The 15,944-nt window shown below is 42.6% G+C and overlaps 1 protein-coding gene across 1 annotated transcript; it reads left to right on the top strand.

Annotated features, from left to right (window-relative positions):
* Nucleotides 1–1,065: 1,065 nt before the first annotated feature.
* LOC121135762 (PRAME family member 12-like) lies at nt 1,066–4,369 on the top strand. Its single transcript, XM_040734907.1, has 3 exons — nt 1,066–1,346; nt 1,665–2,252; nt 3,240–4,369. Exons 1-3 carry the CDS (start codon nt 1,066–1,068, stop codon nt 3,805–3,807), a joined length of 1,437 nt encoding a protein of 478 aa, XP_040590841.1. The 3' UTR covers nt 3,808–4,369.
* Nucleotides 4,370–15,944: the final 11,575 nt, after the last annotated feature.

Below are 15,944 nucleotides of genomic sequence, written 5' to 3'. Positions count from 1 at the left end.
CAATCAGAAGGCAGCACTTGGCTGAGAGGTGGGACTATGAAGGGAAAGGGTGATTGTAAATGGGCCTATAAAGGTTATCATGGGCTGGCTAGGCACTGTTTTTTGGATCCAAAATGACTACCAGGATGTGCTGGGATTTGAAAACCTGTTATGTATGTCCTGATCAGGGAATGCTTTCATACCCCTCAAGATGACAAAACCATACCCAGGTTCACCAGTCTCTTAGGTCAGCTTAGTGTTCCTGAGTGTGTTGTTGTTTTCTTTGGTGTGCCTCTTTTGAAGGTGATAATTCCATGTAGCCGAGGCTAGCCTTGAAGTCCACATATAGGTAATTGTTAAGATTAGTGAGACCTGGAGCTAAATTTCTGTGTCCTTTAAAAGATTGCTGAAATTGTTATATTCAAGAGCTAAGGCACTTTGACCAAGCACTGACCAACACCTCTAATCTTCCTTAAAGGTATTTAATTCAAAGTGACTATATACTTATTAACTGCAAATGAAAAAAGTTCTAGAGAGCATAATTTGGCCATGAATCTCAGGAAAGCATGACAATTCCCAGTATTTGAACTCCTAAAGCGTGGCTGGAAGCTTTTGTGGCTCCAGGTTCTAAAGTTTTCCAAATAATGGCTATTCTACCCATTTCTTACTTTCAGCCAGCAAGTTCCATTGATTGAATCCCAAGCATACTTGGCAGAAGGAAATATCACTTTGCTCTTGAGGATCATGAGAGATATTTAAAGATGGTTGCCAACAAAAGAATCTGGTTCTCATTTGATTCTCCAATTTCTAAAAACCCTGAACATTAGTATTTACTGGAACAGAGATTTTGATTGGTCAAATAACAGAGAGACTTGTTCCCAGAGGTGTTCATCTCCAAGATATCTTAGAGGGATTTATGGCTATGAGAAAGTCAGATAGGGATTAATACACAATACATGATTTCAAGCTATTCTAGGTTAGTGAATTAAAGCCTCCATGGCTTAGGCAATGAAGGGGAAGTGGGGTATGACTAAATGGGTTTATTCTCTGCATCTTTCTATAGAACCTGTGTATAAGAAGTTCAGAATGAGTTCTCCATCGTCGCTCAAGCTGCTGGCAATAAAAAGTCTGCTGAAAGATGAAGCCTTGTCTCTCTCTGCTCTGAAGACTTTGCCCATGGAACTCTTCCCGCCAGTATTTAAAGTCGCCTTCGATGGCAAACAAACAAACATCCTGAGGGCCATGGTGGCAGCCTGGCCCTTCAGATGCCTTCCTGTGGGAGCCCTGATGAAGACTTCTGACCTGGAGATTTTGAAGGCTGTGCTGGATGGCCTTGACCTGCTCATTAAACAGAAGGCTCAACCTAGGTAATTGAGAAAATGCTAGCGTGGAAGGGCAGAGTGTGGATGGAGGGAGGTGACTACCGAGTTTAGAATGTGGTCCAAGTTGAATCAGAGCTTTCTTAGAGAAGTGCATAAATGAGAAAGGACAGTGGTGCATGGAGTGCTGTGCTAATAGATGTAGACACATAGAGTGACTGTACCTCTGCTATTATTCCACCAGCCACTAGAATTGGAAAGAGTCTTGGTTTAAAGAATGGATTTGAGAGAAGTGGATATGTGGGGGTTTGGCAGACTGTACATTGGTAACCCTGTGTTTGATTCATTGTCTTGTCTGACCAACAGGGCTTGCAAACTAGAAGTGCTTGACCTTCGGGATTTCCAACACAACTTCTGGAAGGTGTGGGCTGGAACAGAGGATGTTGAGTGCTCTCCAGATGTCATTAGTGAGAGGCAATCAGCGGTGTGTCATACCATAAGACGGGGAAAACAGGTTGTGACTGTGATGATGAACCTTTCCCTCAAGTCCAGGGATCTCTGTAAATCCCTAAAATATTTCCACTGGTGGGCCAAGCAGAGGAAAGATGTGGTGCAGGTGATCTGTGAAAAGGTGGAGTTTGGGGCCCTCCCTGCCTATAAGCCACTAAAGCTGCTGGAGGTATTTGAGCAAAGCTCTATACAGGAGTTGGAAGTGAATGCACGCTGGGACCTGAGAACCCTTGCGATGTTTGCCGCTGGCCTGGGTCAGATGAGAAATCTTCAGAAACTCCTTATCAATGAAATCTTCACACCTTTGGAGTGGTTTAGGGACCAAGAGAGGAAAGAATGGTGTTTTACAGAGATCATTTCCCAGTTCTCCCAACTCAACAAGCTCAAGAATCTCTATTTGAATGGTGTCTTCTTCCTCCATGGTAGACTGGACCGAGTGCTCAGGTGAGCAGCATACATAGCTTGTTCTGCAGCGCAGAGCACAGCTTTTCCTTGTTACATGAAACATTTGTGCAAACCTGGGGCTTCCCATTCACCCCCAGGTGCTCTTTGAGCACAGGTAGAGCCTGAGTAAATGGAAAATGCCTGAGAGTGATTAGGGCCACAGAGAAGCCCTAAAAGCAGGACAGAGTCTGTGCCAGCAAGCTGGGACTCATGGAGACCACTGTTGGCACACACACAGGGATGGCACTAAGTTCCCCCTTGGTTTTCCTTTCTTGTTTCCCGCTAATTCATCATCTGATGAGCTTTTATGCTCGACAGTGCAGAGGGAACAGATTTCAGGACAGAAACAGTCACAATGATGGACATTTGTTGTATTTTTATTATTTTACTTTAAATAGCTTGCTTCACTTGTCAATCCCATTTCCCTCTCCCTCCCCTCCTCCCTCACACTCCCACCCCCGCACATCTCTCCTGCTATTGCCACTTCCTTCCACATAGGGGATATCTAATGGCTGTCATTTCTCTCAGGGCAGGGTCCAGGCACTCCCCTAAATGTCCAGGCTGAGAGAGCATCCCTTTTTGTGTTATGGGCATACGAATTCCATTTGTATGCCAGGGATAAATAGTGATGATCCACTGCCCAGGGCCCCATAGGTTGCCCAGGCCTCCTCACCATCTTTTACACTCAGGTGGTCTGGATCAGTCCCATGCTGGCCTCCCAGCTGTATGTCTGGGGTCCAAAATCTCTCCCTGTTCAGATCAGTTGTCTCTGCTGGTTTTGACAGCTCATTCTTTGACAATTTGTTCATCGTTCCTCTCTGTCACTAGGCATGTGTTGTTAACTGTCCATCAGGTCGTGTCCTGAGTGTGGACTTCACGATGATCTCAGAATGATTTTAGGACAAACTAGCCTCTTCTACATGGACTTCATTGCTCTTTCTCATCCACTATTATATTTACAGAAGTAAACTCCTTTGTCTTTTTTAGGAACTTGGAGAGTCCTTTAGAGATCCTTGCAATCACTCGCTGCATGCTATCAGAAGCAGATATGATGCATCTTTCCCAGTGTCTAAGCGTTCATCAACTCACACATCTGGACCTGAGTGGTGTCAGCTTTTTAAATTTAAGTCATGCTCTTCTAGGAAGACTGCTAGAGAGATTGACAGGTACACTACGGACATTAAAATTGAAGGGATGTAAGCTCATGGATTTCCAAATCGGTGTTCTTCTCCCTGCCCTGAGCCAGTGTTCCCAGCTGGTTGAGGTGAATTTTGTGAAGAACTTCCTGTCTGTGTCCAGTCTTCAGAAGCTGCTGCAGCACACTGCTAACCTTAAAAAACTGACCCTAGAGATGTACCCTGCCCCTGATGAAGTCTATGATGACATTGGTGATGTCCTGCCAGACAGATTTGCCCAACACTGTTTTGAGCTCTTGGAAACAATCAGAGGTATAAGAGAGCCGAGAGAGATCTATTTTGTGAGTAAGAGATGTCTTGATTGCCAGGGTTTCTGTGTGTATGACAAGGAGGCCTCACTATGTTCATGTTGGGAATAAAGGATGAGATATCACTGCTGGACTCTGAGAAATGAAAGCCAGGACTCAAGTGACTCATCAGAGACACAGAGGATGTCTATTCAAGGGGTTTCAGATTTATATGAAAACAATATAGTTTCATTGATTCAGACAAGATAGAAAAGCACTGAGCTCGAGAATCAGTGGCTCCTTAACTGCTGAGGGCCAACAGTGAAGTCCCAGCCTCGGACAGGAAAACGGATTTGAAAATGGAAGGGATTGCATCCCAGTGTAATCAGGGAATGAGAGACCATAGACACAGGGAAGAGTAGAAAGACAGGAGAGTACAAAGAGCACAATGGACTGGATGAGTTTTGCTCCATGTCTCTGTTTTTGTTTGGTCTCCATCTTTTTCTTGTCCACCTTACATAAAAATTTGTAATGTATGCATGTATGTGTCTTTTATGAAAAATAACCTTCTCAGGGGAATGAACTGGTTTTGAACATACAGTACTGTCACTATTCAGCCTGATCTCTCTTCCTCTGGTTTCAAGAGGGATGTAAGCTGGATGTCATTTCCTCCACAGTCATTAGCATTACAGTTTCAATCATTTCAATAAACAGATTTGCATGAGAGAGTGCATTGCAACATTTTGTTGAGTCAGTTTATTTACCGTCTCATACCTGTTCTTTATGCTTAAAGTGTTTACATATTCTTGTGTCCCCTTGTCTCTATGCCTTTTGCATCCTAGAACTTTCAGAAAATGTAATGGCTCAACATGCCTTGCTCATGGAGATTTTCTACACCTTAGCTTCATGCATCCCCTGTCATAATGCTAGAGAGAATCTCTTGGAGAGATGGCTCAGAGTGTAATTGTGCCTACTGCTCCTTCTGGGGAACAGTGTTTGATGTCAGACACTTTGAACTGTTTCAGGTTATCTGAAGTTTATATCTGGTCTCTGGGAGCACTTGCAGTCATCTCCATCTACACACAAACAGCACCCATGCCCTTTAACACACATAATTAATGATGATTAAGATTTAAATGAAAATATATTCATAGAATTATATATGAAGACTCTCTAAATGGTTGATACACTCACTGGGTTTAACATATCAAAGTATGTAAAATCAAATTGCAGGTGTCATGATGATGCCTCTACAGTAGAGGAAAAAGTTATGGGATGAAGTATGTTTGTGCTTAAGGGCTGTGGTTCCAAATCAACAGTTTATACTTACCATGTATGAAGGAATCCCATCTCTATTTCCATATGGATGGGTGACTTCAGGTACCTTTCTGGTGCAGCGTTCCTTTTGATACCCTTGGCAAATGTCAGCATCCACTTCAGAAAGCTCTTCCACATCTTTGTCATGATACCTTCCACAAGATACTAAAGTTTATCAGCCATATCTTCAGGACATGCCTTTTCTTTCATTACTTATCATGAATGTGCATGTGAGTCAGTATGTACAAACTTCTGCGCCATTGTAAAAGTATGGATGTCAGAAGATCCTTCTCTCTCTTTTCCCCTCTCTGTCCCACACTCTCTCTCTCTGTTCCTCACTCTCTTCTGCCCCCCCACTTTCTATCTTTTTCTCTCTCTGTCTCTGTCTCTCTCTCCCTCGATCTCTGTCTTTCTGTCTGTCAGGCTCTTTGTCTCTGTGTCTCTCTCTCTCTCACCTCATCACTCACTGAACAGTTGAGACTTGTTTTGAACTCACTACTTTTACCAGGATTATTTTCAAGGTTTAGTTTGTTTTTCCCCCAGGACATTCTGGGGATGGCAGTTAGGTTTTTGTGCTTGTGTAGGAAACTCTCATCTGTTCTCCACAGAGATCACCTACCATGAGTAGCTGAATGCTTGTGTTGATAATATTTAATAAATGTGCTATATTTCCGGGTAGCTGGTGTGTCCCCTTCAGAGTGCACACAGTCCACATCATCCCAGCAATTATCTAACTATGTCTGTGGATTTTTTTCCACTCTCCACCACAGTGATCGCTCAGGCTCAAAGTTGAGCAGGTCCTGACATCAAAGAGACAGATCTCTTACCAATAGCACACAGAGCACACAGTTTCACATGGTGTTCAGTGTTTTGGAATCAATGGTATGGAGTCAGCTCTGATCACAGGCACTGAGTTTGATATGGAGGAATTGGGATGAGGCACAGGTGTCTGTGGAGGTAGAAAGACAATTGTGTGTCTAAATTATTATTTGGAGCCAGACATTTGGCAACTTGTAAATGTAACTCCTGGAAGAAGTAATTCAATCTCCAGGACTCCCTGTCCATAGGAAAACTCTTTGGATTCTCATTGTCATTCAAATCCTTTCCTACTGGCCTTTTCCTCTGTCCATCTTTCTGCTGTGCTGTTCACTGGGTTATTTTAAAAGATATTCGATGCAATGAGAGCCTAACAGAACCACTCTCCTTGAAGGAGGTTGGAGAGCTTGGCCAGCAAGTGCATTCCATTATGTTCAGGCTGAGATGACCAACTGGATTTTAATGTTGGCTGAAGAAAAAGGAAATGATAGAGCAAAGGGATTGGGGTCTGGGTACACTGTCCTCTTCTGTTCTTTTCATTCTTCTTAATAGCTTCAAACAGCCCATGTTTCCCTTGAAATTTAGATTCTTCATTCATCTCTTCCTGATTTCTGTGATTGCTAACACTCAGCACTGTGTCCTGCTTGTAAGCCATGGACTGTGGGGCCTTTTTCTTCAAAGCTCCTACCCTGTGGCTGTGGCTGGTGACCTTCAAATAAAACCTCCACTATTTGGTCACGTTTCAATTTTGGGACCTATAAGAGCTGCCCAACTTAGGAAGTATTCTTTTTACCCCAAATTGTAAATGCTGTATTAATTTTGGTGTTACTGTCTTTATATCCTTTGTCTGTAAAATCAGATAGAAACATAGGAATTTAATAACATACTATTTTTGTCTTAATATTCTTTGTTTTTTTTACTACAAAATGGATATTAGAAGGCCTACAACTAATTATGATGGTTTTTATATTCTCATCACTCTCAAAGATGAGTAAATGTGAAGGAATATTCATCAAGGATAATATTCAATGATGTAATATTGGAACCAGAGTGAATACTTCTCTGCTGCAGAATTCTGGGTTCAAAGGCATGTGCCAACACCCTTGCTAAATTTCAATTCAATATATAAATTTATTTTCTATAAGTTAACAAATTAAATAGCATTATAGGTAGAAAATGGAGTCACTCTAGAGGAAAGATACCTATTCCCAGCATGGAATTCAGACAAATCATCCTGCCTCTGCCTCCTCCATGCTGAGATTAAAGGAATGCACCATCAAATTTGCCTGTGAGACTGCATCCTGAATACCAGTGTGTACCAGGTGTTTCATGTGTTTGTGTTTTATTGAGATAAAGTCTCCAGTATCCCAGAATGGCCATGAAGTTGACATTCAGCTGAGGATAGCTTCAAACTTCATATCTCCATCCGCTACTAGTCAAGCACTACGATGACAGATGTGTACACCACCCAGCCTGTGTCTTAGATAGGGTCTCTATTGCTGTGAAGACACACCATGACCATGGCAACTCTTTTTTTTATTTGATTATTGATAATGTATACACTGTTCTGACTGCATGCCTGCACTCCAGAAGAGGGCACCAGATCTCATTATAGATGGTTGTGAGCCAATATGTGGTTGCTGGGAATTGAACTCAGAACCTCAGGAAGAGCAGCCAGTGCTCTAAACCGCTGAACTATCTATCCAGCCATGACCATGGTAATTCTTATATAGGCAAGCATTTAATTGAGGTGGTTCACTTACAGTTTCAGAGGTCCAGTGCATTACCATCATGGCTGGACATGGCAGGGGGCATGCATGCATGCTTGGTGTTGGAGAAGTAGCTGGGAGTCCTACATCTGTCAGGAAATAAGAAGTAGACTATGACACTGAGTGATGCTTAAACAAAGGAGACCAAAAGCCAGCCCCCACAGTGACACCCTTCCTCCAGCAAGGCCACACTTACTTCAACAAGGGAACATCACACAATAGTTCTACTCCGCATGAGCCTATGGGGGACCAATTACATTCAAACTATTACAACCTGATTCATGCCTTTCGGTGCATCCAACCAAGACCTCCTGTGTATTAGGTAAACAGTCATCCTACTCAACCACATTCCCAGTCTTCAACCACAGATTCCAGTGTTCACACCTCCTGCTCCCACTGTATAAGAAAATGAGTTTGAAATGACCTGTGGAGTTTATGCTCACTCCTCTAGCTTTTTTTTGTTTGTTTTTGTTTTTTATCATTTTTTATTTTAAATAGCTTGCTTTACATGTCAATCCCAGTTCCCTCTCCCTCACCTCCTCCCACACTCCCCTTCCCCCCCACCCTCCCACCCTATTGCCAAATCCTTCCACATAGGGGATATCAGAGTCTGTCATTTTACTCTGGGTAGGGTCCAGGCACTCCCCTAAGAGTCCAGGCTGAGAGAGCATCCCTCTTTGTGCTATAGGCACACGAAGACTGTTTGTATACCAGGGATAGACACTGATCCACAGCTCAGGGCCCCATAGGTTGCCCAGGCCTTCTCGCTGACACTCACATTTGGGGGGTGCAGATCAGTCCCATGCTGGCCTCCCCACTGTCAGTCTGGGGTCCAAGAGCTCTCCCCTGTTCAGATCAGCTGTCTCTGCTGGTTTTGCCAGCCCATTCTTTGCCAATTTGCTCATCACTCCTCTCTCTCTGTCACTGGGTTTCTTGGGTTCAGTTCAGTGATTAATTGTGTGTTTGCCTATGCTTCCATCAGTCACAGGATGAAGGTTCCAGGATGGTTATAGACATCAAGTTCATTATCAGGAATGGGCATTCGAGGTGGTCTCTCCACTATTGCTTAGCTTGCCAATTGGTGTTATCCCTTTAGATCACTCGAGGTCACTCTGGTGCCTGATCTGTATTCGATCCTATGATTCCCTCTTCCCCTTATTCTACCCCCACCCCCTCAACTTCCTGTTCCCCCATGACAAACTCTCTTCCTCTTCACCCCCTATCTTCTTCCCAGGTCCCACTCCTCCCCACCCCTCGCGGTGTTCCCCATCCATTCAGGGGATCTTGTCTCCATCCTCTTCTCTTGGGTACTATGCATATATGCATATCTTTTAGGTTCTTTCCTGTTTCCCAGACTCTCTAGCAGTGGAAGTGCAAACTGGCACTATCCTGATCCATGTCTAAAATCCATATATGAGTGAGTACATACCATGTTTGTCTTTTTGCGACTGGGTTACCTCACTCAGGATGGTTTCTTCCAGTGCTATCCATTTACCTGCGAATTTCAAGATTCCGTTATTTTTTTCTGCTGAGTAATACTCCATTGTGTAAATGTACCACATTTTCTCTATCCACTCTTCAGTTGAGGGGCATCTAGGTTGCTTCCAGGTTCTGGCTATTACAAATAATGCTGCTATGAACATAGTGGAGCAGATGCCCTTGTTGTATGAACTTGCCTCATTTGGATATATGCCTAAGAGTGGAATTGCTGGGTCTAGTGGTAGATTAATTCCCATTTTCCTGAGGAATCTCCATACTGATTTCCAAAGAAGCTGTATGAGTCAGCACTCCCACCAGCAGTGGAGGAGTGTCCCTCTCTCTCCACATCCTCTCCAGCATAAATTGTCTTCGGTGTTTTTGATTCTAGCCATTCTGACAGGAGTAAGATGGTATCTCAGAGTTGTTTTGATTTGCATTTCCCTGATGGCTAAGGATGTTGAGCACTTTCTTAAGTGTCTCTTGGCCATTTTAGCCTCCTCTACTGAGAATTCTCTGTTTAGCTCTGTACCCCACCTTTTAGTTGGATCCTTTGGTGTTTTGGAGACTTGTTTCTTGAGTTCTTTGTAAATTTTGGAGATTAGCCCTCTGTCAGATGTAGGGTTAGTGAATATCTTTTCCCATTCTGTGGCCTGCCTTTTTGTCTTGTGGACTGTGTCCTTTGCCTTACAGAAGCTTTTTAGTTTCAGAAGGTCCCATTTGTTAATTGTTGATCTCAGTGCCTGTGCCACTGGTGTTATGTTTAGGAAGTGGTCTCCTGTACCAACTCGTTGAAGAGTATCTCCCACTTTCTCTTCTAAAAGTTTCAGTGTGGCTGGATTTATGTTGAGATCTTTGATCCATTTGGACTTAAGTTTTCTACAAGGTGATAAACATGGATCTATCTGCAGTCTTCTGCATACCAGTACCCAGTTATGCCAGCACAATTTGTTGAAGATGCTTTCTTTTTTCCATTGTACAGTTTTAGCTTCTTTGCCAAAAATCAAGTGTTCATAGGTGTGTGGGTTAAAATTAGAGCTTTCAATTCGGTTCCATTGGTCTACCTGCCTATTTTTGTGCCAATACAAAGCTGTTTTCAGGACTATAGCTCTATAATAGAGCTTGAAGTCAGGTATGGTGATGCCTCCTGAAGTTCCTTTATTGTATAGGGATGTTTTAGCTATCCTGGGCCTTTTGTTTTTCCATATAAAGGTGATTAATGTTCTTTCCAGGTCCTTGAAGAATTGTGATGGAATTTTGATAGGGATTGCATTGAATCTGTAGACTGCTTTTGGCAAGATTGCCATTTTTATTATGTTGATCCTACCAATCCAAGAGCATGGGAGATCTTTCCATTTTCTGGTATCTTCTTTGATTTCTTTCTTTAAAGAAACAAAGTTCTTGATATACAGGTCTTTAATTTCCTTGGTTAACATTATCCCCAGATATTTGATGCTGTTTTTGGCTATTGTAAAGGGTGATGTTTCTCTGATTTCTTTCTCAGTGTCTTCATCATCTGTATATAATAGGGCCACTGATTTTTTTGAGTTTACCTTGTATCCTGCCACATTGCTGATGGTGTTTATCCGCTCTAGGAGTAACCTTGTGGAGTTTTTTGGGTCACTTATGTAAACTATCATATCATCTGCAAATAGTGAAAGTTTGACTTCTTCTTTTCCTATTTGTATCCCCTTTATCTCCTTTTGTTGTCTTATTGCTGTAGCTAGAACTTCAAGTACAATATTGAAGAGATATGGAGAGAGTGGACAGCCTTGTCTTGTTCCTGATTTTAGAGGAATTGCTTTGAGTTTCTCTCCATTTAGTTTGATGGTAGCTGTTGGTTTACTGTATATTGCTTTTATTATATTCAGGTACATTCCTGTTATCCCTGATCTCTCTAGGACCTTTATCATCAAGGGGTGCTGGATTTTGTCAAAGGCTTTTTCCGCATCTAGTGAGATGATCATGTGGTTTTCGTTCGCAGATTGTTAATATGGTGGATTACATTGATAGATTTTCTAATGTTGAACCATCCCTGCATTCCTGGGATGAAGCCTACTTGATCATGGTGGATGATTTTTCTGATGTGTTCTTGAATCCGGTTTGCGAGTATTTTATTGAGTATTTTTGCATCAATGTTCATGAGGGAAATTGGTCTATAGTTCTCTTTCTTAGTTGTGTCTTTGTGTGGCTTGGGTATCAAGGTAATTGTAGCCTTGTAGAAAGAGTTTGGCAGTGAGCCTCCTGCTTCTATTGTGTGGAATACTTTGAGGAGTATTGGAATTAGCTCTTCTTTGAATTTCTGGTAGAATTCTGCACTGAAGCCATCTGGGCCTGGGCTTTTTTTGTTTGGGAGACTTTTGATGACTGCTTCTATTTCATTAGGGGTTATAGGTCTGTTTAGATTGTTTATCTGTTCTTGATTTAGTTTTGGCAAGTGATATCTATCCAGGAAATTGTCCATTTCTTTTAAATTTTCAAATTTTGTGGAGTACAGATTTTCAAAGTATGCCCTGATGATTCTCTGGATTTCCTCAGAGTCTGTTGTTATGTCCCCTTTTTCATCCCTGATTTTCTTAATTAGCATGCTCTCCCTCTGTCTTTTGGTTAGTTTGGACAGAGGTTTATCTATTTTGTTGATTTTCTCAAAGAACCAACTCTTTGTTTCATTGATTCTTCTCAGTGTTTTTCTGGTTTCTACTTGATTGATTTCAGCCCTCAATTTGATTATTTCCTGGCGTCTGCTCCTCCTGGGGGAGTTTGCTTCTTTTTGTTCTAGAACATTCAGCTGTGCTATTAATTCTCTAGTATGACTGTTCTCCAATTTTTTCATGTGGGCACTTAGTGCTATAAACTTTCCTCTCAGCCCTGCTTTCAAAGCGTCCCATAAGTTTGTGTATGTTGTGTCTTCATTCTCATTGAAATCGAGGAAGTCCTTAATTTATTTTTTTATTTGTTCCTTTACCCAGGCATGGTGCAATTGTGCATTGTTCAATCTCCATGAGTTTGTAGGGTTTCTGCGATTTGTGTTATTGTTGAATTCTAATGTTAATGCATGAAGGTCTGATAAGATACAGGGGGTTATTCCAATTTTTTTGTATCTGTGGAGATTTGCTATGTTTCCTATTATGTGGTCAATTTTAGAGAAGGTTCCATGTGGTGCCGAGAAGAAGGTATATCCTTTTGTATTTGGGTGGAATGTTCTATAGATGTCTGTTAAACCCAGTTGGGTCATAACTTCTATTAATTCTTTTGTTTCTTTGTTAAGTTTCTGTCTGGAGGTCCTGTCTAGCGGTGAGAGCGGAGTGTTGAAGTCTCCTACTATTAGTGTGTGAGATTTTATGTGCATTTTGAGCTTTAGTAATGTTTCTTTCACGAATGTAGGTGCCTTTGTATTTGGGGCATAGATGTTTAAAATTGAGACTTCGTCTTGATGTATTTTTCCTTTGATGAATATGAAGTGTCCTTCTTCATCTCTTTTGATTGATTTTAATTTGAAGTCTAATTTGTTAGATATTAGGATTGCTACACCCGCTTGTTTCTTGGGACCGTTTGATTGGAAGATCTTTCCCCAGCCCTTTACTCTGAGATAACGTCTGTCTTTGATGTTGAGATGTGTTTCTTGTATGCAGCAGAAGGAAGGGTTCTGTCTTCGTATCCATTCTGCTAGTCTGTGTCTTTTTATAGGCAAGTTGAGGCCGTTGACATTGAGGGATATTAATGACCATTGATTGGTGATCCTTGCTTTTGCTTGATTTGTTGTTAGTGAAGTTATTTTGTGTAGTTTCTCCTCCCTTTTTCTTTTGGTGTTTTGTAAAGTATGATTATATATTGCCTGTGTCTTTGTGAATGTAGTTATCTTCCTTGGCTCTAGGTTTTCCTTCTAGCAATTTCTGTAGAGCTGGATTCATGGATACGTATTGTTTAAATCTGGCTTTGTCATGGAATATTTTGTTTTCTCCATCTATGGTAATTGAGAGCTTTGCTGGATATAGTAGTCTAGGCTGGCATCCTTGTTCCCTTAGCGTTTGTAGGACATCTGTCCATGATCTTCTGGCTTTCCTCGTTTCCATTGAGAAGTTAGGTGTAATTCGGATAGGTCTGATATTTTCTCTTTACTCTGTAGGTTTGATGTTTTGATTATTATATGGCAAGGTGACATCTTTTTCTGGTCCAGTCTATTTGGTGTTCTGTAAGATTCTTGTACTTTCATAGGCATATCTTTCTTTAGGTTAGGGAAGTTTTCTTCTATGATTTTGTTGAATATGTTTTCTGTACCTTTAAGTTGAAGTTCTTCACCTTCTTCTATACCTATTATTCTCAGGTTTGGCTTCTTCATGGTGTCCCATATTTCCTGGATATTTTGTGTTAAGGATTTGTTGGTTTTGAGATTTTCTTTGGTTGACGACTCTATATCCTCTAATGAGTCTTCAACACCTGAGAGTCTCTCTTCTATCTCTTGTATTCTATTGGTGATACTTGCATCTGTAGTTCCTGATCGTTTACCCAGCTTTTCTATTTCCAGCATCCCTTCATTCTGTGTTTTCTTTATCGTTTCTATTTCAGCTTTCAATCCTTCAACTGTTTGAGTTGTTTCCTTCATTTTTTTGGTTGTTCTTTATTGGTGCTCTTTAGATTCTTTGAGAGATTTGTTTATTTCTTGAATTTTTCCCCCATTTCATGGATTTTTTGTTTGATTTTTCTTCTATTTCTTTAAGGGATTTCCTCGTTTCTTCTTTGAGGGTCTCCATCATCTTCATGAAATAATTTTTAAGGTCCGTCTCCTCTTCTTCGTCTATGTAGTGCTTTTCGGGTCTTGCTGGTGTTGGATCCCTGGATTCTGGTGGGGTCATGTTGGCGTTTCTATTGCTGAGTGATCTCTTATTCTGTCTTCTTCCCATCTCTTCTTTCAGTGGGTGCTGGTGGGGTCTTTCTGTCTCCACTGGTCTCCTTCCTTCCTGCAGCTGAAGCTGGGGATGCTGACATGGAGTTTGGGTCCTGGTAGGGCTGATGTCTTTCCTGAAGCTGGTCTCACTGGGGTTGGGGTCTTGGAATTGTTGACTTCTTTGCTGTGTGGGCAGGTCTTCTGAAGCTGTACTCACTGGAGTTGGGGTCTTGGAAGGGCTGCTGTCTTTCCTGTGTGGGTGGGTCTTCTGGATGCCAGGAGTGGCCCCGAAGATCAAGGGGGATGGGGGATGGGCGGGCGGTCCCCGCCGAAGACCCAATCTCACCTGAAGCTGGACTCGCTGGGGTTGGGGTCTTGGAGGGGCTGATGTCTTTCCTGTGTGGGTGGGTCTTCACACTCCTCTAGCTTTTGTGGATTTTCCAGGAACTGGATTTTGTTTCCTTCAATTTTGATTATGATACTAGGCTCCACCGTGTAGCCCAGGCCAAGGTTGAACTCTAGGTCTCCCTAGATCAGCCTCCAGAGTGGTGTTGCTCTCCTAACTATAACTACACCAAGACATTCTGATGCATGTTTCTTCTAATCATCCACTACATTCCAGTCCCACAGTGTAAGGGATAAGTTTTCTCAGACTCTACCATGGTCATCCACATGGAATCCTAGATGCTCAATAGAGCTGATAGCATCAAATGTGCCATCATTAAGTGATGAATGTTAGGAATATGGTGAATCCAGGAGCACATTGATAACCCAGTCCATGAGCATGGACTGAGTATTACTGACATGTGGCCACAGCATGCAGAGAGTCGGCTGGAAAATGCTTCATCTATCCTTGGGCTTAGAAAGAAAGTCTGATTGTGGAACATTGGGGTGGCTCAAGAGAAGAGTGCAAAGACCTTACTGAGGTCCCCAGAATTTCCTGTGCAAAAAGAAACTGAACCTTGAAAGTTATCCTGTGAGGCCAAGCATTTTGGCAAGTACCTTTAATTCCTGCACAGGGAAGGCAGAGCCATGTGGATTTCTGTGAGTTCAAAGATATCCTGGTGAACATAGTGAGTCAGAACAGTGTAGTGAGACCAGGTCTGAGAGACAGGCAGAGAGAGAGGAGAGAGAGAGAGAGAGAGAGAGAGAGAGAGAGAGAGAAGCATCTTTTGACCTCCACATTGGCAGAGAAGGACCTACATACAGACATGCACGCTCAATGATAATAGATAAAACAAATCACAGGCATGTCCTGAAAACATGGCTATGAAGCTTCAGTCTCTTGAGGGAGGTAATATGTTGAAGAGAGTGGTCAGAGTTTTCTGAAGTGGATGCTGACATTTGTCAAGAGTAGTGGTGTTCTGCAGCACCTGCTCTCTCCCTGCCTCCCTGTGGAGGGCTGATGAAATTCCCAGATATAACAACGATATGGCAAGCTGTGCTGGATGGTGTAGATATGCAGCTGACGGGGAACGTTCACCAGAGGTAAGCAAAAACCAGGCAATGCCAAATGGCTCACATCTGGATGTAGTGAAGGGACATCTGGACTCATGGAGAATGGGGTCAAAGGTAGGCCAGAGGCTCTAGGTGGTATTGAAAGACCCCAGGCGGGGGACTTTCACGGGAGGGAGACCCGAACCCAAGGAACAACGAGACCACGAGCTTGGATGCAACAGCAAGAGGCTTTATTTACACACGGGTACCCGGGCGTCTCAGTCTCGGGGGGGCTGAGCGCCCTGAGCTGGGGACTCAGGGGTCCTTTTATAGCAAAAAGCGCAGTACAGAAGCGAGAAGCCTAGTAACAGGACCCTGATTGGGCAATTTAAATGAGGCTAGGGCTCAGAGCGCGGGCAGATAGAGATTTTTCTTGGAACTCAAGTTCCGGCCTTGGCCCTATCTGAAGAACAATTGGTCTCTGTGCTTGCTCAGCCCTGCTGGGCTGGTTATGCAGACACCTGTGTCCCTGGGCAGAGTTCCCTTTTGATAACAGTGACTATTCAGCC

The sequence above is a fragment of the Mesocricetus auratus genome, unplaced genomic scaffold, assembly GCF_017639785.1.
Source record: "Mesocricetus auratus isolate SY011 unplaced genomic scaffold, BCM_Maur_2.0 Super-Scaffold_100042, whole genome shotgun sequence".
NCBI lineage: Eukaryota > Metazoa > Chordata > Mammalia > Rodentia > Cricetidae > Mesocricetus > Mesocricetus auratus.
This window is presented reverse-complemented; position numbering and strand designations above follow the sequence as displayed.

Excerpts from the sequence above, each read along its gene's own strand:
- LOC121135762 (XM_040734907.1), top strand. The coding sequence starts at position 1,066 with ATGAGTTCTCCATCGTCGCTCAAGCTGCTGGCAATAAAAAGTCTGCTG. Across the intron at positions 1,347-1,664 it reads AAACAGAAGGCTCAACCTAG|GGCTTGCAAACTAGAAGTGC; the intron begins GTAATTGAGAAA and ends TCTGACCAACAG. Across the intron at positions 2,253-3,239 it reads AGACTGGACCGAGTGCTCAG|GAACTTGGAGAGTCCTTTAG; the intron begins GTGAGCAGCATA and ends TGTCTTTTTTAG.